Below are 24,880 nucleotides of genomic sequence, written 5' to 3' on the forward strand. Positions count from 1 at the left end.
TTTTGGTTATACTTGTACGCTGATACATTCCGCGGGCCGCAGCGATACAGCGTGGCGGGCCGCCAGTTGGTGACCCCTGGTTTAGATTGTTACTTGGGAAAGCTTTCTATACTTTTTTTTATTCATAATCATTCTATCTGGACTATTCGATTTAAAATGAACATCTCATTAACAAAAATACTTTGGCTATACATTTCCCGCCTTTTCTCAAAGCAGTTGCGCGCCTCACACTTCATCTGATGTGTTTCTGCAGGGGGGGTTGCAAACATAATTTAATTTAAAAATCACCCTTTCTGCGTTTGAAATATTACATTAATGATTTATCCGCAATAAAGTAAACCAGCAATGCTGTGAATATCACTCGAATATGAACCAAATCTGAAAATTACGAATTAGGCGATCTAGAATTTATATTTTTGTGTTACGTAGTTCATAAGTTTCTTGCCAGTTAATAGTTATGGTAACCTAATGAATGATTGCAAGTGGAAATTTTCATACTTAAACTGGAAGATTGGCGGTTTGAAATTTCCACTTTTGAGAATTGCATTGACGGCTAAACAGTCTGTGCTTAGCCTACATCTCAAACATTAATTTATGCTTTGTCAAGTTGTTAAGATATAACTTCATACACTCAAAACGCAATAATCCTGACCAAGCTTGCTTCTCATTCTGATTAAATGTTGCCTAAATTTCGATTAGTTTTCACACTTTTGCACGAAATGGCTATATTTTTGCACAAAATACTACATAATGGCGATAATCAGTGAAAATAAATAAAGCAACGACAACATCGGTTTACGTCGATCAGCAGCTTTCAATACAGCATAAAGTAGGCTATTTGAAAAGTTGCTTTGTTCTTGGTAAAAGATCATTGCCCAACTTCTGCAGTCTACAACTATAATAATTAATCAATCAACAAGGTTCTACTGATTTATTACCGTGGATTGTATTTGAACCAAATCATTCATTTTTACTACTTTGTTTCTAAAAAAGATAACTCAGAACAAGAAATGCAAGTGTTTATGCTCACAGCACATTCAATTTAGCTTACGTGCTTTGTTTTTCGGCGTGTAGGCTACAGTAGTTGGCTATAGTAGGTAGAGTGTAACTCGCATAAAATCAAGTTGGTCCATCTTGTCATTGTTAGTAACCCCACATAGGCCTAAAATGTGGCCTGTCTCAATAAACACAAACAGAGCTTGGCCTATCGGTCCTTTCAAGTCCGCAAAACTATCACATTTAAAATTTTCTTTATCAGCGACAAAATAGCACATTTTTTGTCGCTTGTAGCCTATTTTGTCAAAGACAAAAGTCAAAACCATCGCAGAAACGCCATTTTAATGGAAGCACCTATGTTGTGGACTTGTAGGTAGAGAGTTCTTCAATATTTCCACTAAGCAACAAATGCTACTTGCAATCTTGAAAAGCTAGGACCACATCATAAACTTGCTTCACTGTTGCAGTGATTCAAGTAGCATTGTAGGCTAGTTGCAGTCAGAAAACAATTTACAAGCAGACAAATTCAGTCACTATTTTCAATATAGACAAAGAAAGCTGTACTGTATGCGTTATGCAAGGGACGATTCGTACAGTGATGTGCAACTGTCTAAACCAGTGTTTCTTGAGAAAGTGTGTTGTCTCTCCCGGCTAAATGCCACGATAAGTGACCACTGCTAGTGGTAGAGGTCACAAGTTTATGTTCTTTTGTGGAACAGATTCGGCGACTGTTCTGCCTAAATCCACAGTGGTTTAGGTTGGTACCGCTATTTCCAATCAGACCTGCGGATGTCCAACCGGAGCCGGGCGTCACTTTCTTGGGTGCAGGAAGAGCTAAGTCTTCTTTACTGAAACGACGAGCAAGAGCGGCTACTTTGTGACTTGCTTGTTGGGGACTTTTGGTTACTGAATGAGATTTATTTCCTTTAATATAGACAGTGGGTTTTGAAAACATAACATTTTTGTTGCTTGCTTGTTGAGTTTGGACTAGTTCTGGAGAGAAGACCTCAGTTTCCTCTTGAGATTCCTTTCTTTCAGGATTTATCCTTTGCTTTGTGTGTGAGATTTCAGATTGGCCAGCCTGACTCGGCGTAGGTTGTTGATTTAAGTTTTGTTGCAGCCTCCTTCGGGGTAAAGGTGTTGGTCGAAATTCTGCAGAAGATGTTTTTTTATCTGACACCGCAACTTGTCTTCTAACTGACGGTCGTGGTCTTTGCACAGAATGAGGATTTTGTTCTTCGCTTGGACTCAACACGGCGTTGATAGCAGACACTGTTGAAGGATGAAGTTGCAATACTTGATTGCTGACATCTTCCTGCCAGTCAAGATTGATATTATTGTCACTGATGTGGCTTACATTGGAGTTTTCAATTTGCGTGTGTTTTTCAGATGAGCACCTGCTGTTACATTCATCAGTTAGTTCTTTATTAGCTCTTTTAGCAAGATGATTGGATGATACATTGTATTCATTTTTCTTTATTGGATAATCCGAAATGGGTACTTCTTTATGGTTGGCAACCAACTCTTCCAAAATCAAGTCGTTTTGGCTCTCGTTGCAATGCCAATCCGGCTTTTCATCTACATTTGATGGTGAAGTAAAATCACTTGTTCTAGTTTCAAGGATCTGATCACTTTGATGCTGAAAGCAGAAGTGGTCATGGTAATTTGACATACTTGGCGAGAAAACGTTGTTACTCGTGTAATCGGCCAAAATACCAGAATCCGGTGAGTTTCCTGGTTTCGCTAATCTACTTTTCATGAAATAAAGTTTATTTGTTTCACACTGCGCACATTCAAACGGCTCAACAACCTCAGTTGCTTGTTGGAAAGTCACTTGTTTCTTCGTGTTATCGCAGCATTCGTCAGTGCAGCGGAATTCCTGGATCATGGGCACAACTGATCTACTCAGCATTTCCTCTTCTTCGTTTTTATGACCGATTATTTGTAGAATATCATCGTCACTGAATGTCAATGATTGGTCTTGTGTGATCACTGAAAGTGATGCTGTTGATTCAAAACTACTCTGAGCACTTCCATCAACCTTTAAAACAAAAAAACGCACTGATTAATAATGTAATTTAGCTTAAATAAACCTACGTTATATAACAAGCAAAATATATTACAAATTTAGTTTCAGCAACAACCAACAAGTGTTTGCTCTCTAACCTGTTTTTTATGATACGGAAAACCTTGTCGGCAGACTAATAGATTTTTGATGCAAATGAATGTTGTAGGGTTCTGCTATTAGCCTATCATGTTAGCACAGTAGGAGCTAAAACTATTGCAAGCAACACTAAAATGATTTTTATTCATTCTTACAAGTTTGCTCTCTTCCATGACGTTGGTAACGTCATCAACTGGCTCTTCCCATCCACCATTGTTGTCAGTTTGACTTTTGTAAGTGCGTGAGTCCTCATCAGTCAGAAAATGATCTTGCGTGTTTTCGAAAGTGGGTCTAAGTGAAAATATTTATGTAGCAAGAGGAAAAATAACTTTCCCGAAGGAGCGCATATTAGAATAAAGAAAAAGCTTAGTTTAGTTATTGAGCTAACGCTGTGGCATTGCAACTGTTGTTTGTGACCATGGAAAACAAAACCAACTTTAGCAGCTAACTTCGAGTAACTTTGGGTGAGTATTAATGATAAAAGTTCCTTGGCAATAAAATGCGTACATGTAACTTGTTGCTGCATAATTTATACCACTGCCTTAATTTATTTTACGTTGGCTATAAATTGAATAACTTACCTTTTGAACTTAAGCTTTGTATTTGCATTATAACTGGCGCTTTTGACCGTCGTATCACTGCGACAAGTAGCCAGCCTATAACTTGATCGTACGCCTGAATAAAGGCCTGATTGTGGTCCGCTGTTGATCATGTAATCGTTGCTCATTTGTGACTCTTCATCTATTTTGCTCTCAATAACAGACTCTTGGAATTTTGGCACACTGTCGATTCTTTCGTTAAGATGACTGTGTCGTTCTTTGGGAGAGCTCAAGGAAGTTGGACTACTGGGTAAACGGGTCTTTTCCCTGAAAAGAAACAACAGAAAGAACTGATAAAATAAGTTACTTTCCGCATTTGTCTCTTCATCACTAATACATCGACATCTAATGTCTCTTAATCACTAATATAACGACAAAGTGCAATTTCTTATAGCTGGCATTTGGGGTAAAGTTTAACGCATTTTTTTCATCAAAGGTCTTGAACTAGTAGGTCATTGACAGTAATATCATAACACTTAATTACTCAAGCACTCACATCGATGTGAACCTCATGTAATTAGCTGCTTTTCTACGAAGTAAAAAGTCAACAGCTTCGGGGTCGGTTTCTTTCAAAACGCGAAGTATGTCGTCATGCTCTTCCTTTGGTACCTAATATAGAAAAAACCCTTGTCATAATCACTACGTCACTAAATTATGTTAAGGACAAACGCAACATTTTTATGCAATGCCGTATTTTCGATTCATAATTATATAAACAAAAACTAGTCCAACTGTAAAATCAGCTTGTTAAGATCCAGTCCGGACCAAACATTAAACATGGTAGGTACCTGAAAATAAAATAAAGTAGGCCTATGCCTACTTGTGTTGTTGTTCCATCGCCTATACACTATGCCAGTATTTTTCAATCTTTTTTGAGCCCGAAACACTTATGTGTTAAAATAATCTAGCGAGATACCAAACGAAATTTTATAATGATGCAATAAAACAAACAACACAACAACAATTTATTTGCTTTCAGTTTTTTTCAGTACAACTTCTAGGCCTGTTTGGATGAGCACAAAGTTGATATTCGGGTAGGAATTGCAAAAAGACATGTGATTTTTGACTCGTGTTCCATGGAACACGAGTCAAACAAATAAATTTATTGCGAAACACCTGACGATCCTTCACGGAACACCGGTTGAAAATCACTGCAATTGGGTTGTGCGGTTGTGCCACAAGCTTTTACAACATACAGAACTTTTACTGTTGGGGTAATTTGTGTTTAGATTCGGAACACGTCAGTTGAAAAAATGGGGTAAACTATTTTAAAAATGTTAGTTTATCATGCAATTAAACCAGGCCGTAGTTATACATTTTAGCTTGGGGGGGGGGCTCAAATGCTGTTGCGAAGTAAAAGACTATATATGCACCAGTGGCGGCTCGTGACTTTTGGTCATGGGGGTGCTGTAAATGGTGATGTTAAATATGACGTCATAAAGTGACAGGAACGGACAAGCGCCGAAGGCGCGAGCGTCCTAGGGGGTCTGGGGGCATGCCCCCCCAGAAAATTTTGCTCTTTTATATGCTCTAAAATGCCATTCCTGGTGTTTTCAGGACAAAGAATAAAAATTTTAAGCAGTTAAAAATGTGGATTTTTAGAACTTTGAAACAAAGAGCACGAGGGATCAGTATCGAGCACGACGGATCAGAGAGAGAAAGCGAAAAATTAATGAATGTCATCACGGAGGTTGAAGATACTTTATTGCAAGAGCTCTGTGCCCCTGAAAAGAGCGATGTAGGTGCAGTGGACCTCACTAAAAGATTTAGGCTATATATGCTAAACCATCACAGCACGCTTAGAATAGTGATACCTTTCAGAGTAAACGTTTTCAAGGCATGTTTTTGAAATACAACACACCAATACCATCCAGCGCGGCTGTGGAATGCATGTTTTCACTTGGAAAGGACATTATGCGTCCCAAACGCAGCAGATTGTCAGACAAACGTTTTAAAATGCTTATGTTTCTACAAGGAAATAACTAAAAGCTTTGAGCTTGGGGGGGCATTGCCCCCCAAGCCCCCCCGGCAACTACGGGCCTGAATTAAACCTTGCCTGAAAAAGCTGGACTTGATCTGCTATTAAATCAGTGACGATTTTAATCACGGCTGTACTTTCTTCAGGTTTTTCCAAATTTTGCACCTGCATACAGCAAAATAAAATGGGTTAATACGGATTGAATAATAAGATCAGCTTGCTTCTTTTGAAAGAAGACCAGGATACTCTACGGCGCTAGGCCTTCATGTCACGGTTATCTGGTCATGCGAATGAAAAAGGATTACAAAATCTTCTAATTCTGTTAGGGTATAGTATCTATTATTTCAGCATTTTAGGTCTACAAAATGCAACATTAATTACCTGGTAATGATTATTATCATTCCCGGACTGAGAAGACTTTTTGTATCGGTGCATAATATTTGGACCAAATATTGTCGCTAAGTTTGCGCCATTCATTTTATTTCCTTGAACCTAAAAGAAAAAACTTGTGTGACCTTTTTAAACAACTTGTTTACCATATTTGAAGTTATTTTTAGACTTGACATTTTAAAGTTCGTCTTCATAAGGCAGGTTGATTTATGAGAAATTTAAGAACTGAAAATATATTACTTACAATCACGGCCGGATGTCAACGCAGTAGCTGCATAGTCACATTTGGCAAGGTTAGGCACTAATTAAGCCTATTCAAAAAGCTGATTGTCGGCATTGCCATTAAAGCACTTCACAAACATTTAAAGTCAAATGTCAAGAAAGGATATTTTAAACAAAGGTATTTCAAAATAAAGACTTTCCCTTCGATGCAAAGTGTTTCAGAACAGTTAAAATTAATCGCCTACTTTATTTCCCGCTCGGTCAACGCTGGTTTCGGAATGGGTGGCAACAATAGCAAGGAAGTTGAGCAACGTGTACAGAGTGTCTCTGTTAGCTTGGGGAAGGAGCCACAAGAGATACCGAAGACAGGAAAGTCGTTCTTGTTTCGAAAGTTCTATACATTGAAAAACACTGGTTAATTTACACGTTTTTATGTAATAAACATTCCTTAGGCCAAGTAGTGGCCATTAAATTCAGTGAGCTATATTTAAACCTTTTTTGAGTGGACTAAACCATAAATCTACGGTAACTTATGACTGGGCTGCAATTATATAGCAACAGGCCATATAATTATACACATACGCTATAAAAAGAAAGAATATCAATAAGAACATGATAGATTATCTTGTAAATACAGTAGCCTACAGGCTAAGATGTAGATACATGCGCAATGGATGCGATTTAAATATTATGCATAAGCACCTGTGATCCTTTGTATTGACATTTAACTGGTTTTGTCCTACTTACTGGCAGTTTGTATAAAAGCTGGGTAAAGTTCTCGTGTGAACAGAGCTTCCGGTAGATCCCGGAAAAACTCTTTGAGCAAAGCGGCGACATCGTGCGGGTTGTAGTCTTCATCAATTGTCACGTCCATTCCTCTGTCAAACTCTTCACGCAGCTACAAGTAAACAAAACATAAAAACGTAAGGCAACATGACCATGTGACTATGACATAGTAAAAGACTTTGCTTGCACCTCTGAACTATACGCTTTGCCCACATGAAAAAATTTGTTATCAAAACTTACACAACACTGTTTCAATGGGTTAAATGCTGTAGAAAGACCTACAAAACTTTGCCTACCTGCTTGACTCGCTTTTTAGAACCAGCAATGCGAAAGATTCCAGTTACATCAAGGCCTAAAAAGAAAATAAAAGGTGAATGCAAAACAATCTGCAAAAAATGCAGTAAGCAAACACTAAAACATAGCCCTTTCATTTCGCTGTATTCATAGATGCACGCTGAGCTGTCTTACCATATTTCTTGATGTGATCACAGCATTTCTGAACAACATAAGGCACAGAAGGCATAGTTGGTGGCAGTAAAGAGCGCTTTTTCTCTTTTCTCTGATTGGTTGTTGTCCCTGATACTGTCAACGACAGCGCTTCCAAAAGCTGGGACTGATAAGGATCGATTTCGTTTATTGAATCAGCTGCAATCGCGCCCTGTAATGTACAGGTTTCAAAAAGTGCCTCGGTACTAATTAAGTACAAACAAATGTTCATGAAGTAATAGATTAGCTTTGGCTGAAGAACGATAAGTTCGGTAATGTTTTAAAAGCAAACCGGAAGAGCTAACTGTAAAAAGCAGCTGTAGCTACAACGACCAACCAAACACAATTGATTAAATGCTTGTTTATGTTTATAGTTATATCTAACATTTATATCTAACATTTTACTAAAATGGTACTAAAAAGTATAGTTTAATCAATGCACTTTCAACTCAATGCAAATCCTGATATAGATAGAAACTTTAAAACACAAGGTAAATATCGAAACGTTCTTACTCGGCGCCGCAGAGGCTGAGAAGCTGTACATGGGCTTTGTTTAGCCGATGTAGGAGTTTGTGGATGATTTTGGTTGAAGTTTTCAGTGCCATTGGTGTTGCTGAACACTTCGCAATCTGAACTTAGATTGTCCGAAGAAGATTGCCTGCAATTTTTGTAAACCATACACATGAGCAATAATTCAGTTTACGACTATAATATTGCAACACAATAATAAAAACAATGTGTGTTATATACGGTAAGGTTGTGTACACCGTAGATATGAGTTGCTCCACAGCGCTTTACAAAGCAGACAGGATTAGTGCGGCCGTTTCGAGACGCAGTAAATTGGCAAATTAGTGAAAAATAATAATAAAAATATTTATGACGCAAAAGTATAAATAACATTGAAGATAATGAAATCAGCAAAGTAATTTTTACCGCTGACCTAGTAGCCACTTTTACTAATAATTTTTGGCCACCAGACTGCGCTAACATGTAGTGATGCTTAATTAGCCGCAGGCGGTACAAAAAATCCACAATGAGCTATCACTCCAAACAAGTTGGTTTAAAACGCAAAGTAACAAAAATGGATTTCAGTTGAAGCTTGATGCAACTTTGTAATGGCTTTACAGGAAAGATAGTAGCTTTCCCAAACCCATAATTAAAAACAAAAGCATCATCAAACAGTAACCCACTTTGAAATTAATCTCTCGGGAGAAGCGTCTTCTTCGTCGTCAGGATAATTGTATGGAGAACTGAGCTGGTTGTGAATGCTTGAAGAACTTCCAGTTCCACTGTCGCTGGAGCTCGATAGATTGGACCCCCTTTCTCCATTGTTTGGAGTGATAACTGCTCCATTAGCAACTTCAGATGAATGGAGCTCCGAAGACGTGGAAAATGATGCGGACTTTTGAAGACGCAGAAGTTGGTCGTTTTCGACGACGTTTACAAGTGGAATGCCAAATACGTGATCTGATCGGTCTGTAAAATATCATGTTGCATACATTATTAAGCTGTTTTTGTCGTATTCAGGCTGTTTTAAGTTTTCTGCCAAGTCACAGCCGTGTGTGGTCAAACCAGCATCCATTCGAACGTTGTACCAGGGCTCTCACCACTTGGCTATGCAGCCGACATTATTATGATAATGCAGTATATTACTATTTAAACCCAAACTAACTATTTAACAGACTGGTGGCCAATGAACACCTTTACCTGCGCTTGCCATTTGTGACAAATTTTAGTTAAGTTACACTTTTCACTATTGGCAATGGCCTTGTTAGTGTTATAAACCTCGGTTCCAATACCTTTCCAAGGATTTAAGGTAGGGGATTATTATAACTTACTTTTGTCTTTGTTCTTGTCTTTCGATGAAAGATGAACTCCGTATTTCTTCTTTATTGAAAGCTTGCGGTGGGAAGTCTTAGACTCATCTGGAATTTATTTTACAAAATACCTTTTAACTTGCAATTCAACAAAATAATTCATTTACTTCCGTAAAATTCATTTTCATGTAGGAAAACAAAAAGGCAATTAAAAAAAATTAAAATCTAAAAAATATTTCTTGTATACATTCCAAATAATTTTCATATTTGTAATAAAATTTTACCTTTGGGCAGAACTATGGAAACGCTGATGTCCGCTTCATGTAGACGATTAAGAGCAACTTTTTGTATGGCATCACTTTCAAGCTCAGACAAACTTTGTAATCTGATGCTATCTAACTCCACACTCTTTCCATTCAAATTGCTCCATGTGCCATTTCCCTGCAGAACATAAATAAAGCTAAATTATTTTCAAAGATGTGCAGGTCTTACTCTCAACCGAAACGTAGAGTATCTTGGTACCGATTCAGATTTTGTGACCGAAACATTTTTTTTTATCACAGATAGCAAAATCCATCATTTTTGTATCGATGATGAAAAACAGCAAAAATGACGGATTTTGCTGTTTGGGATGTTACACTTATTGCAAGTGCTGCAATCTTTCCGGAATTTTTAAGCTACAGCAGTTATTTGAGTAAATGTATTTTTGTCTGAAAAAAAGCAGATAAAACCTTTTGACTGGTAGCTAACTAGTGTTCCAGTAGTAGTCCATTTTGAAATGGTGCACTGCGAAGAAAACTGCAATAGAAACACGTGTCTATCGCTGAGTTCCTGCTACACTCGACTGCCGAGAAACACATGTTTTTGGAAAAGTCTTGATGGCTAGTGTGGAGGCTACGCCGGTATGGTTAGCGAAACACAATGCTCGCTGTTCTATAGTGAGTAGTCAAGTAGTGCTGACGCCAGGAAGATCGCTCCTTTTCAACAGGCTATGATTTAGTTGCTTATACAGATGTCTGTCAGCATACGACCGTCACGAAGCGAGCAACCCGCTCCAAATGCTAATCTGTAGTGAGTCTAGGATCAATATATTTAAATAAGTCGTAATTGTTAGGTAACTCGTATTGGTATATGATTTTTATTATGCCACATTTAAAATTGTAGCACATTTACAGATGAAAGTGCCTCAGCTTTGTCAATGTTGATTTCCTGCAGTGTAGCCAGAATCGTAACTGATAGAGTTAAAACTAGATGGCCCAATACCCAACCAGCTAACATGTAAAAACTCAATTTTTTTTGTTTATATTTTATGTTTAAAATGCAGTTTTACGTTTGCAGTGTTTTCCAGGGTGGCACGTGCGTACAACTACTTGATAAAACATTCATGGCTGACTGTGATCTACGTTTACAGCAGAAAATCGAGAAGAGAATTTCGTTTTCTAAACCTGGTTGAAGCCCACCGTTGCAGTGGGCTTGCGGTGACGTAGACTGGTTTTATGTTAAAACTTTTGAGTTTGAACTGCTCTCTATTTTTTTGAGGTCAATTATTTAAATAACCAAAAACTTGACAGAAGCTTGTAAATTTTGCTAAGTGATTTAATTGACAGTAGGCTGTTTGCCAAAGCACGTGGCAATTAGTTACATTTGCATCCGTCATGCTGCATCGTAGCCCACGTGAAATCCGACTATCAAAAATGGTTACATGATTTTCTTTGCAACTTACAACACGACAAAAATGCTTAATGATATAAGTAGATTAACTAAACAACAGCTAAGCAATAAAATCATATTCAAGCAAGGCAATTACTGTCTACTCTTTTCCAGTTACAAAACTAAAGATATCACAATAAACGTGAGATTTATTTAGACATCTTTTGATTAGGCTATGTGTACCCTATCATTCTTCTCAAATGTTTGTCTCTAAAATGTAAATAATGACTTCAAGGAAATTTCCTGATGAAAATAATGCTTTTTTGAATAATGTAAGTTAGCTGCTTTGAATTAAATTAATAAATTTTTTTTCAGTTCATCTGTTTAGTGTAACAAATTAACTTTTAATTTTCTTGATTTATGTTTCATCGATGCCAGCACGACCAATCACATCAGCTTTCGTCAGTTACAAATGAGATGCACTATAACTTTTATGGTGAAAAATTTTTCAGCGTTTTCATCCAAAGTTTTAAGAAAGCTATACATCATGATAATTAAATTGCCTTTATTTTCGATACTGAGTAAAGGCAGTTAAGTACAAAGTAAGCTTGATATTCTAACGGTGATAAATAGCCAATGTGATCCTTCAAGGAAACATCAATCTATCCTAAAGCTGTTAATAAATTAACTGCTTTTTACCATTAGCCTGCAAAGGCTGCAACAAAAGTGCACAGTAGGCTGACGTGACTACCGACAAAGAAACCCACCATTGGCGACCACGTTCTTTCTGCCATCTCATCAGTGCCATAAATTGGAACGGTCCTCGCTTTCTTGAGAGTTTTTCGCAACCTGCAACAAAGTCAAATAAGTTTTTGTTGAATACGTTTTATCAAAGTAGCTGTGAGACAAACATGGTCTTGAATCGATGCAAAAAAGGGCTGACTTTCTGACTGGGTCTTGGTCACAGCAACAACATTATTGTTGGAAGACGAAGACCGACAGATTATTGTTGGAAGACGAAGACCGACAGATTACCAGTCCGACGTATGTTCTTACAATCTAAGCGCAAGCTGATTGATTTCATCAAAAAACTAGGAAAACTGATGGACGATTAACTTTCCTTTTTTTTTGTGAAAGGCAGTTATGCAGTTTTCCGTATTGATAGGCCTAGTATTTCCATCAACAACCAATTAGTTCTTTCAAAAAAATAATAACATCCAAAACTTGCCTTTCTAATTCAGTGTGAATAATGGTGAAAACTAACGCGATGTTACCAAAAAAGTATAGGCCTGTCTACTTGTTAATTCAATAAACGTACGCAGACACTAACCTAATATAACTAACATAAAAATACAAGTAAAGTGCAGTAAATGCAGACGCTTACTAAACACACGTATAGACTACAGACTGCCACTAAAAATGAAGATATTCGATTGTTCACTGCTATGAGAACATAGTAGTGGAGACGACGGACTGTTACTTGGGAATCTAGTTTTAATTGCCTGTTTTGCTTGAATTCATGTGACACCTGGATAGCGTTGAACGTGATTATTAAAGTCATCAACTACAGCTGTTTGAAGTCGAGTATTTTCTTAGTTTTTTAACAAAAATTGAAACTGTGGGCTACATTTTTAAAAGCAGTTGCAACGTTAATGAACAAAAAAAATCTGAATTGTTTCGCTTGAGCGCTAATTAGGAATTTTGTTGTAGGAAAATAATTAAATTTAGTTCGATAAAACTTATTCCTTATTGCTTTTTCGTTTCGCAACCAAAGTTTAAAAAAGTCAACAAGAGACATAAATGCATGGTATCACTGCACGTATACATTGTCAGTCTGTCACAAGCAGGACACGAAAAGGCAAAAACGATTGATACACCATACAAAGCCTTCTTGAATTAAAGTCTCAAGTAAATCATTAAATAAATGTATTCAAATGTGAAGAAGACATTATAAATTTGATCAAATGAGAGTTTATATCAAAAAATTGAAAAGCTACTCGAATTGCTTTCATAAATTTTTTTTCTTTATTGCAAACTGGTTTTATAGTAGTGAACTCTTGTAGTAAACTGTCATTGGCAAATTAGCTGTCATAAATAAATCACAAAAACTATTGAGATCTTTGCATCAGTAAAAAAATTCTGGATACCAAGTCAATCGTAAAATATAAAACTCTACATACACAGTACAGCTTTGCTCTATGAAAACGCATCACTGAGTAATTATAATTAAACTCTAAATTTTTAAGACGCCTGCGCTAGACTGTGAGTAAGACAATAACAGCATCTTTACAACGAACTTGTCAAACAGAGTCAATTTTAGTTCATCAAAAATGAGAAAAAACAGAAATTTTTACCAATGACGAGTTTCTAGATGGAATTGAATTAAATTGTTGATGTGTGTGTGCATCGACGCAATCGGTGTTATTGGACAACTTTGGCTTGTTTCTTGACTAGGCCTACCATTTTTTTTTTGAAGACACGCAAAATACCCTTTCTATTTCGTTTTGTTTAAAACGAGCTTACGTTTAAAAAAATCGCTCTTGACGTCATCATTAAATCTTTCTTGTAATGTCCACGTCAAAACGAACTTTACGGAGAAACTAATTTAGAGAAACAAAAATATTATTTTCTTGATCAACCACTAGAACTCGCCAATAATGCGCAAAGTCACCGCAGTTTTGTCGAGTAAACAGATCAGATCGTAATAATATCAGTAAAAATATCACCTTTTAGTGTACGACACTGCACCATATTTTGCTGAAAAGTACTGTAGCATAACATAACTTGGAAATTTCGTCGGTGCTGCAAGTTTTCTTTAAGCCATGCATCACTCAGTTCAAGCGAGGTCCTCTTTCTCTACTTTCTGCAGACCCAAGAAACTCAACCACGCAGCTTCTATCACTGATACGCAAGTACATTTGCTCATTACTTCCGACAAGCCTGTTGCTCGCTCCTTGGCTGCCACAACAAACTGTTCTATTGACTAAAAAAAGCCTCTGTCCATCTCCGGAGAAAGGATGGCTTTATTGCGTTGACGTTTTTGTGACGTTATTTGACGTTTTCAGAACAAAATAGTAGTAGACGTCACGTGACTTCAATGCAATGCACGTAATTGCCAAAGCGTGATTGCATTTACAATTCAAGGGGCGACGCATAAACGTGATATACTGTCCGTCAGTTAATGAAATTCAATTGGTGTGCAAGAAACTCACTCGTGCTGAGAAACCAAGTGGTGCCACAAAGCCGCGATACGTCCCGTACAAGAACAATGCCTCACACCGCCTTGTGGGTATTTTTGTATACACAGCACGTTAGGTTATATGCTTTTCAGTTTTCAACTCTCAGCAAAACGTCCGGGGATTTATTCTTCAAATTTTGAACGTTCAAGCATTGCGACACAAAAACAATTCGAAAACGTGAACGCATGATAAAAGTTTTATTTCTACTTTGAGCAAACGTGATATTTAATAAAACTGCCATGCGAATCTGAAGTGTCGTGCTAAGAAAACAAGTATGGGAATGCACATAAATTTAATAGCCACGAGCCCACGAGCAAAAGATCCCTAAAACAGCCATTTTCAGCAGCACTTCAGCTGCAATTAAATATTATGGGATAATCAGGAGGATATTGGTAAAATACGTGATGTAGCTAATGGTCTAAAATTTAGCCAAACTCTGTCTAAGATTATTGCCACGTAAGTAAAAGCGTCTTAACGCACTTTGAGATTATTAAAATAAAGCATCTAACATTGTTTTTACAATTTAATTTTTTGGAAAAAAACACAAAATTGTTTTTAACAAGTCTACGGCGCGAAGGACAAGTTTAGCATTTTTTCCTTTTTTTTCAGCTTAAATTACGTCAGTACATGTTTTCACGATGTTTACACAAACATCATTTGCATTTCAACGTGTTCTGACGTAGCAAAAAATTATTCTTTGACAAGTAAGTACCGTACATGTAAAGGCTGCATACATCAGCCAACCTCTACCATAACATCGTTAGACGTTGAAACGACGCAAAAAAACTACTTTTGATGGCTGAGCATTTCTCTTCAATGATTGAATTAGACAAATGTTTAAATTCACTTTATTTACCTGTGGTTAGAAACTTCTGGCGCAAGCTGACAACACGATTCCTGTCCAACTTCTTGCATTGCTTACAGATGACAGACTATTTCTGTTAGCACGCTAGATTATACTCTTAGTTTCAATGGCAAAATTACAGAATTACAAGTGACAAGAAATCTGCAAGCAGGTAAGTGTTGCCATACTTATTCAAACAATTCTCACTTTAATCTGCCTGTTCTGCTAATGCAGACATCACATAAAAACGCCTGTAGGTATGAACCGTTTAAAATTTTTGATTGGATTTTGTTTTAAGCTGGAGTTGGGAATATGAGCCTACTGCACTAAAACTAGAAACCCGGACCCAGACCAACCACTTCAACAACCATAGGGCTGCTTTGCAAGTGTAAACTTTGCTTTGCGCAAATACAGAAATCTTAGAACACCAAGCAGTTCTCAAATTATCATACCTGTTACAAAAATAACCAAACTAGCAATTAAACTAAATTAACAGTTTGTGTGAGTTAAAGGCAAACTAAAATAAAAAGCCCCTGTCCTTCGAGTGCTGTGCGGTGCTATTCGGTAATAGCTAACAAGTCAACAAGTTTATAGCCTAATAATAATGACATGGTTTATTGATTGTAGCATTGCAACCGCTAAAGTTTTTGAAAACTGCGGTTTTGTCATCATTGCGTTATACGAGAAAGAACACAATCGGTGCTGTGGTGCAGTCAGTGGCGTAGCTAGGGGGCGGCGGGGGGGGGGGGGGCGGACCGCCCCGGGCGGCACGTCTGGGGGCGGCACTTTCAAACTACGATTTTTGATTTTGATTGTAATCTGATAAAAAAACGCATTTCATTTTCACTTGCTTTTTCTTGAAGGGGGGGCAAAATCTGAATCCGCCCCGGGCGGCACATTCCCTAGCTACGCCACTGGGTGAAGTGAGCTTTACTAATCGACTTGGAATCGAACAAGAACCCTGCTAGAAGCAGAGGTGAAGACAAAAACCGCTCTGCTTCTGGACTGATCCGGTTAGACTGGTGACAAAAATAATGAAACTAATTAACCTTTTCTTATTTATTCTTGTGATTGAATTGTTTTAACAAAATCTAAAACCAAGCAAACCTCCATGATCAGTCAATTTATGCTTAACACTTTGATTGATTGTGGGAATCTTTATCCTCGGACTGAAACAACTTCTGTGAGAGCTTAATCCTGGCAGTTTCGCATACTTGTAGAGGCTTTGAACCACTGACGCAGGACCGGTCACCGAGATTGAAAGAGTGAAGTTTCCGCTTGTTGTTGCAATGTTGTCTTCAACTTATTCCATCCAGTAGGTGCCGTTGAATAGAAAGCTGTCCTTGAACGTTGCTTGAAAGCACACCCCGAGAGACAACTTAGCGTTGCTTGTCAATCTTAGGGTTTCTTCGTGCATAAAATCGACGCTTCAACTGATCTATCTGGGTGGACGATTATTTGCATGATTGTATACCACATAGCAGGGTCAAAATAGAAGCTCCTCCTAGCTAAGTAACGACAAACAAAACCTCCGTGGTCTAAGCTTAGCACAGCGTCTAATATCTATAAAAAAGCAATCAAACTCGAAATGTGACAAATAACAAGCATTGCAGTCACGTACAACCATTGAAGGATTTGTGAAAATGTCAGAATAAACTCCAAATATAATTATGAACCACTGCTTTTCATCTAAAATAAGGCAATTTGGTTCAAAATGCATTATTTGATGCAATTTTGATGTGGCATCTAATGCAGATAAGTCATACAATGATGCAGTGCACCGACTACAACGTAATTCTAGACCATTTTGTAAACAGAATATGACACGATTTGAAGAGATTATACTGCAGTCTATCATTAATGCAGTAACTGTTTAATTAAGATCACAGCACATTGGCCAACCTCAATTGAAAAGCTTATTTTCGCTTAAATTTAACTTGTTTTCAAAAGTGAAAAAGCAAATCACTTGAAACAACAACTTTATCCAGACGTAGAAGTGACATATTGGTCTTAACTGACCAACGTGTATTTTGAAAGCTGTCCAATCATAAACCAATACTGTTCGATGACGCACTCCGACCCATTGGAATTCATAGAGAAAGCAAATTTGTGTTGAAATGTGGCTTGGTTAGCAAGTGACAGAGGCAAAAACATTACTTTGTACAACAGTTTTCTAAAGTAATGCACTGTTAGCGATGACGTTTTCATAATGGGATTTTTCGCTTTCAGTAGCTACAAGCATAAACCAACTTTTTGCTACTTTTCGCGTGATTCTTACACAGATAAGTAGCTATGTTTGTTGTGTTATTGCTGTTTGTTTCTATGACTAATTCGTCAAGTATTAAATGAAATCTCATTATGACAGTCTAGAATTGAACCGTCAGAATGCAGAGACTTTCATTAATGCTCACATAAGCAACAACAACAACTCAGGAGATTTTCAATCGATCAACAACATCTGAATTTTCAGATAAACTCAGTAAACGCTGCACATTTTTAAGGAGGCCTGTCGAATGACATTGCAATCGAAATTTCAACTTAGACGAAAAATTTTTCATCAAAATTATAATAACTTATAAGTGAAGTCATAAAGGGTGACTCATCCAAATCCTCCTATGAAACCAAACAAATTATTATAGTTCGCTGTATTTGAAAACAAAAACATTAAAGTAAGGCAAATAATTTATTTTCCAGAGGTTTTAATATCACAGATATGCAACTTCGCTCTTTAAGTCTATATTTAAATCAACCTACGTTTATTAAATTTCTCAGTACTTGTCTCGTCTAGAAAACAGTCATGAATTATCCAAAACACAGTCTTTCACAAGAAAATGACTTTACTTGTAGCCTATTGTAGGTACCGATCCAACAGCATCATTTAGCATGGGAGATCTTCTGCAGTATCAACATAGGTGGTACAGAAGTTGGCGCTTGTAGAGACAGCATGAAACCATTTAATCTGCCAAACTATGTTTATTGCTGAGATTTGGGATTGTTTTTGAAGCACTTTTTTGGAAAATTTTGTTGTGTTCATTTCAAAGAGACATGCTAAGTTATGCTTGGAGTAGTGTACGTAACACGGAAGATCTTGACAGAAGCAAAAAATGCTCTTTCTCGTTGCCACGTTAAATAATATCCTCGCGCTTGGTGACGCAGTGAAGAACGTGATGCATCATCAAATGCAATTGATAATATTGCATTTCATGTTACACTAGAAATACACTTAAACAATACATAATCAGTAAACCAGATAGCAGTGTGTCTATTCTTGACCAATAAATAAGCTTTATAAAATATTACGAATATGCGTTAATCATTGCTTATTTCCTTTTACGCAATACAGGCTTGATTTTGAGTGTTTGATTGATCGGTTTATGAGCATATCAAGTGAAATAACAAACGTTACGTATTTTGAAGAATTAAGTACGAACACCTGGTCAGTTTAATAATAAAGATCCAAACAACAACTTACTTTTTTTTCTTTCCAATCTTGTTTGCCAACTTCGCAACGGATTCCAGGCCGTTTTGTTCGTTGAAGTTTTCGCATTGCCTTCCCAAGTTGCTCCGGCGAGAATCGTGGTTAAATCTTGGCGAGCAGTTGTGCTCCTCCAAACTGTCTTGTGAACTCCTCAAGGAACCATCAGAATCAAGCGGTGTCCAGACGTGGACGGACGAATACGGCTCTCGTGATTGAAAGTTCGGTGGTTCAACCGCTTCGTGTCGCGATTGAGACACTGACAGATACTCGATTGAGGGGTGGCTGCTGTGCATCAAGGAAGATCGGTTTGGTTTTGATCCTAAAAAATTGTACATCATTTATGTTTACATGCAATGGCATAGACAGAGGTTTGTGCCGAAGGAAAACAATAGGTACATATGGCTAATGGTCATATTTGTTAATTTAAACGGTTATTTTGGACTTCTTTCTCTTGCGTATGAGGTGATAGCAGTTACGTTATTCCATCCAGGCACTCCAGCTATTAGTTTATGTTACTAAAAAAAGAAACATAGGCCCAGTTTTTTGACACAGCTTATCTAGGGGACAGTTTGTCTTGCTGTTACCCTACAAGCAGCCCCCTTATTTACATGTTCACAAACTTTTTTTCCGATTCACCAGTCATCAACACTTTTCAATCAATTGATAGCATGTAACCAAAGCACGTTTAAAGCCCAAGGCAACATTGCAGCTTATTTTTTGCCTTAGAAGCTATTCCACTTTAATCGGCTTGTTAACAGAAATAAATAATTACAACTTGATTCAGTTGACAAAACTTATTAAAAAAGTCAAACTACTGTATTTCAAAATTCGCACCTTATCGAACTTAAATTCATTTATCGGTATTTTAAAGTTAATTAAAGGCCGCCTGAATGACGATATAAGTTAGGCTACTTGAGATTGTCATACCTGATCGGTTGGTAATGACACCAGAAGCTCTTTTTTGCCTGTCCATTTTGTTATGAAAATCTTTCGGTTTACTCTCTTGAATCGGATTTGTCTTATCTTTAATTTCAGTGTTCATGGAAACGTGAAAATCGCTGCAAATCTCAAAGTTATTTGCTTCTTCTTGGTCCGAAGGAGACGGTGTGTTCGTGAAAAATTGAGTGGGATCTCGCTCTGAATATGTTGTAGTTTCAGTCCGCACGGGTGCAGTAGAGGGAGCTGGAACCACAAAGTTTGGTTTTATTTTCAACTTGATTAGATTTTCTCTCCAGGGGCGTTCGCTTTCACACTGCAGCAAAGGCTTTGCTTCTAGACTTTGTGATCGGCGAAACTTTAGGCCAAATTTCTTCTGCTTTATCAAATGTGCCTTTTGCTTTGGCAAAGATTTGCGGTCTCGCTGAGGAAAGTTACCGCTATAAATACTTGCTGAATTCGACGATGTCAGCTCTGATGGGAAATTCGTATTTCGGCTTTCACATTTGTGCAATGAAAAGTCGCTGGAATCGTTTCTGTTAATTTGCTTTAAGTCGTCCACTTCTTTACCTTTGCTTATCTTTTTTTTTGGCAAAACTACCTTGAGTGGTGATGTGTTGGTTTCTTTATAAGAAGTAACTTTGGAAAAAAATTGTGTTATTTGCTTTTTCTTTTCTTTGTTTGGAGAAAACTCGTTTTGCACTTTTGCAAAAGGAAGCTGTGGCGAAAATGTTTCGCTGTTGCAAAAGCTGTTACCTGGAGGAGCAGATACAAATGCACTTTGCGGATATTCTGTTGTGTCGACCTTAAATATTGTTTGATGATCGTTAGTTTTAATCTCACAACATTCGTTTTTGCTGTTTTTAGAACTATTTTGTCTTTGATTTGCTTCAGCTAAATAAACTGCTTCATCGAAAGTCTCATGGATTCTTTCTTCACTCAAGTGCTGCGTTAATTGAAATGATTCGACTATTGGTAATGAAAGCTTTTTATGGCTGGCTTGATGACTATTTAATTCTGAAGGCGTTGACGTCATTTGTTTTGATAACGACTCTCGTGGCTTCGTATCGTAATTTTTTTTCGAATTGTTTGTTTCAAACTTTTTTCTCACTTCTTTCGCAATAAAATTGGAATTGTTTTCTTTTTCAGATGTCGCACCACTTTTAATAAACTCTTCGTTTTCTTCTGCCAGCTTTTTTGCTTTATTAATATCGCTTTGATTGGCTGCTGCGCTACCTAGCCCTCGTTGAGTGCCATCACCGCAGGTAGAATTCTGCTGTTTACTTGCACCTGTCTTATTATCTTCCTCGCCAAAGGATGCGCTTGTCAGCGTCGGTGATTCCTTTATGACGTTAAGGCTTTTTGTATCTGGTCCTTGTTTTGTTTCCATGGCAACGCCGTGATCTGGCTTGCAACAATCATCACCAAACTCAATGTCGAGACGTTTGATCAACTGGTTTACACTGGCCAGAACTGCATCAAGACCAGCCGTCTCTTCAGGACCAAACTTACCCAACGTTCGGCGGCACACTTTGGCATGGAGGCATATTCTGGGGAGTTTACCGGCAGGCGCTTTTAGAGGATTATCTCCTGCAACCTCACTTGGCATGAATGGAGGACTTCCTTTGAAAGAACTTGGGTCGTTCATTTAGACAACCGGTGAATTACGCTAAACAACGTTTTATCTAATCTAAATCAATGCCAACTGCGCCTGCAAGAGTAAACAATAATGGACAAAGTATTCAAAGCCTTTTCAAGCTCACAATGTCTTGTACAAATTGAACAAAACTGCTTACATGAAAACTTCTATCGAAGAGAAGAAATTCACTTTGTAGATTTTGTTTTTGGATATAAATTACTTTTTCAAACAATGTGGCGACCAAATCTACATTTTAAATCAAAATATTTCTCACAAGGTTTTTCTTGCCAATATAAGCAATAAGCATACTGATTAGAGTTCATATAAATTTGTTTGTTCAAACTTAGTTCTACAGATGTATTTCCAATAACATCAATTTGTAATCTTTCTAAGTTGTTTAGCCTAAAATCTACTTCATTTAAAGAAATGTTACTTTTTCCAAAAACAGCGTGCGGAAAGAAATTTTTTGCATTTTGGTAATTCTAGAAAATCACATCAAATCAAGCAAAGCAAAGTGGACCCACGCATAAGATTTATTACGTTTTTCTTCTTTCATAGAAACTGAAAAAGAAAACAAGCCTTTAGACTAGAGTTTATCGATGTCTATTTCCTGCACGTATAAAAAATGTTATCTTGAATAAAAGATTAAACGCAAAAATGACAAAAATATTTCCGGATATTGTTTAGCTTTTCTGAAAGGTATGCGCATAAGAATGTTACTGGTGAGAAATATTCGGCTTGTTTTCTCTTCACGTACAGTTTTAACTTCTTTTAAGTAATAAGCTTATGCAGAGACTTGTCGATATTCAATACTTTCGAACACAAAGCAAAAAATAAGCGTATTAAATACAGTAATCTAACTTTAACTCTAAAAAACAAAAAAGAAATACTAAGGTAATCAAAAGCCACTAAAAAGAGTGTGCAGTGTGCATCCGTTTCCTGTTTGTGGGATGGATACAATATTGACCAACTCGCAAAATCAAAACTACCACAAGTTTCCCAAATACGAAAATACGAACACAACCACGTAAACCTGGCGATTGCATACAGTGAAGCTGTGGATTTTTTATTGTGCGATTTTGAATACTCGGTTGTCTGATTAAGCGAAATTTATTTAGCTGAATGATTTGTTGTGATTACTTTGTACCTTCATCAATGCGTCATATCGTGCTGTATCGAACCAGTTAATACACCGGTCGTGTGCTCTGCATCAGTGTTTCCTCTGAGTTGCGCAACTGTGCAATGCGCAGTGACACTGGGTCACTAAAGCAGTGAGATTTTATTTTCCCGGACTTGGAATACTCAAAATATACAAAAAAATATAATAACTTGTTTTAAGCGTAATTTAACCTTGAGACTGGAGTCATGGGCTTTGTTGAGACAGAATTCGTCAGCTTTTTGCTATTTTTCCCCACCGCAAACGCAGCACTAAAGCCGTCATAATCTTACAACTTCTTCTGGAAACCATGCAAGTTTTAAACTACCGCAATCTTTTCCCTCCTAGAAATATGCTATTTTTTTCAAGGCTTTTGTGCTGATTGTTAATGAAGTATTTTCTTCTTTAAACATCAATCATCATCAACCAACGAATACATGCAAGTTGGAGTTGGACAATCTGCAGATCTAAGGGAAGACTTGGTCACGTACCCTCCTAAACCCAAGAAAAAAAATGCAATATTTTTTCAATTTTTCAAAAAATTTTCGCTCGCTATGCTCGCTCAATGACACTTCGTTAGCCTAATTCACAGCATCAAGACACACGTGTTTTACATCAGTAAAGATAAAAATAAGAAAAACTTTGATCACAAGCTCTTCAAAAACTAAAAACTAGTGCTACAGTATTTTTATTTGTAAATATTCTTATTCCGTTACATAAAGTTATCAAATGGAGAAAAAATTGCTTGAAGTCTTCTTGCGTATGAACTGTCGCCAACTTTCCAGAACTGAAATACGAATGTAGGACGTTAGTAATCCATATGAAAAATATCTATTTAGAAATTATCCATACGAAAAATATCCGGAATGGCAAATATTCTTATTGTTGAGAAAGGGGATATTTTTCGAGTAGGTATTTTCCAGTCAACATTTTTTTTTTTAATGGGTATGTTTTAGTCAAAATATCTTCCGCCTAGATATGTTCCAGTCGGGATATTTCCCCTGTAGATTTTTACCGATTACTCTGAAATATCGGTAACCTATTCAGTTGTCATTAAAGAAATGTTTTTAAACTTTAAATTTGATTATTTGAAATCAAAGATTTTAAATTTATGCAAAAATTTACTTTTGATTGAGCACTATGGTGAAAAGGTTCTACGTCTCAAACTTTTAGTGTAAGTCCAAAAAAGCATTTTCGGAGCCAAAAATGTGGGATTTCCCGATATTGGTATCTTACAAAGCAAGTCGACTTATGAGTCTAAAACAAATGTTTGTTGGACCATAATATAGAATGAGGTCTAGAAACGCACACTTGGTTTTTGGTGCCTCACTTTCAATGAAGTTTCAAATAACTTCAGACTTGTCGTCACCAACAAGATATCTTCGACTTTACCTTTTTGCTTAGCGATAATAAAACTCACAAGTCATAATCACTGGGTGCTTCAATAACCAATTGATTTGACAAAGTCGTTTCATTTTGTCAAATTCAATCCCAGCAATTTCATTCTCATTTCCGATTGAAACCATAGGCGTAGCCTGGGGGAGCCAAAGCGGCTATGCCCCCCAAAATTTCTAAAATTGTAATTGTCATTAATTGTATTTCTAGTTTTTTTTTTAGCAGAAGGTCGGTCATTAAGCCGGTCTTTATTACGCTTGTTCTATACCGTGTTAGCCTACATTGCACACCACCTATTATAGTTTTACTACTCGTGTAGCCTACTTGACATAATATGTCACCGTGGCGTTAGCTAACCGCAACAACTGTTGAGGCTGAGAGATCGTTTTGGTGCAAGAAACCGAATCAAAACACAGCTCAGCGATGACGTCTGATCTCCTCTCAGACTAGTATGTGCAGTTGTGCTTCATTGCCATCGTAAATGATAAATGAAAAGATAAATCGAGTTGTTAGGCTACTGGCCTAGTTGGCGGGAAGCGATGAATGGACTTTTAATTGTGGTGGTATTTGCTAATAATAATATTATAAATATTTATTATGTTTTAGTTAAAAAAAGGTATGAAAAAGTGAATTTTATATTGATAAAAGCTAGCTACTTATCTTTCAAATGAGTCGGTTTGCCAATTCAGTAATTTTTGTTGAAATAGGCAAAACATTTAATCAAAAATCTTGGACCTCCTCAAATTTTGGTCTGGCTACGCCATTGCTTTTCTTTCATTGCAATCTTGAATTGTTAAATCATCAGAGTGACGACATATATGCCACATCACAAATGGTATCTAAAACAACTCACATTCACGATGTTTGCTGTCTTTTTATGTTTTAAACATAGTTTTTAAAAGAAAGTTTCGAGTACTTTGTCTCAAGTACAAAATGGCTTCACACCTGCAAACTTTCTCCAAATGCGATCAAGAAGCGTTTTCTACATTCAATGCAAACAGGCATTTGACTGGTAAGACTTCACATTCAGCTTAATCACGGTAACTCTGTCATTGGTAAAAGAGTATATTTTCGGTATCTGAAATGATGTTGAAAATAAAATGTC

General features: G+C 37.0%; 2 protein-coding genes across 2 annotated transcripts in view; one reads left to right on the plus strand and one right to left on the minus strand.

The window, feature by feature from the left end:
* The window catches only part of LOC145783507 (E3 ubiquitin-protein ligase RNF14-like), a 311,490-nt gene that overhangs the window by 246,877 nt on the left and 39,733 nt on the right, over window positions 1–24,880 (plus strand). The gene's annotated exons all lie outside the window — the stretch shown is intronic.
* LOC145782900 (uncharacterized) lies at window positions 742–21,233 on the minus strand. The gene is made up of 17 exons (XM_082594663.1): window positions 19,577–21,233; window positions 18,644–18,968; window positions 11,856–11,937; window positions 9,723–9,879; window positions 9,460–9,546; window positions 8,812–9,097; window positions 8,135–8,279; window positions 7,604–7,793; window positions 7,432–7,487; window positions 7,097–7,247; window positions 6,595–6,743; window positions 6,119–6,229; window positions 5,816–5,902; window positions 4,268–4,368; window positions 3,742–4,026; window positions 3,316–3,451; window positions 742–3,037 (listed from the first exon to the last, which is right to left on the minus strand). The coding sequence occupies exons 1-17, from the start codon at window positions 21,231–21,233 to the stop codon at window positions 1,607–1,609; spliced, it is 5,436 nt and encodes a 1,811-aa protein (XP_082450789.1). The 3' UTR covers window positions 742–1,606.

Source organism: Aplidium turbinatum, chromosome 14 (assembly GCF_918807975.1).
Source record: "Aplidium turbinatum chromosome 14, kaAplTurb1.1, whole genome shotgun sequence".
In the NCBI taxonomy this organism is placed as follows: domain Eukaryota; kingdom Metazoa; phylum Chordata; class Ascidiacea; order Aplousobranchia; family Polyclinidae; genus Aplidium; species Aplidium turbinatum.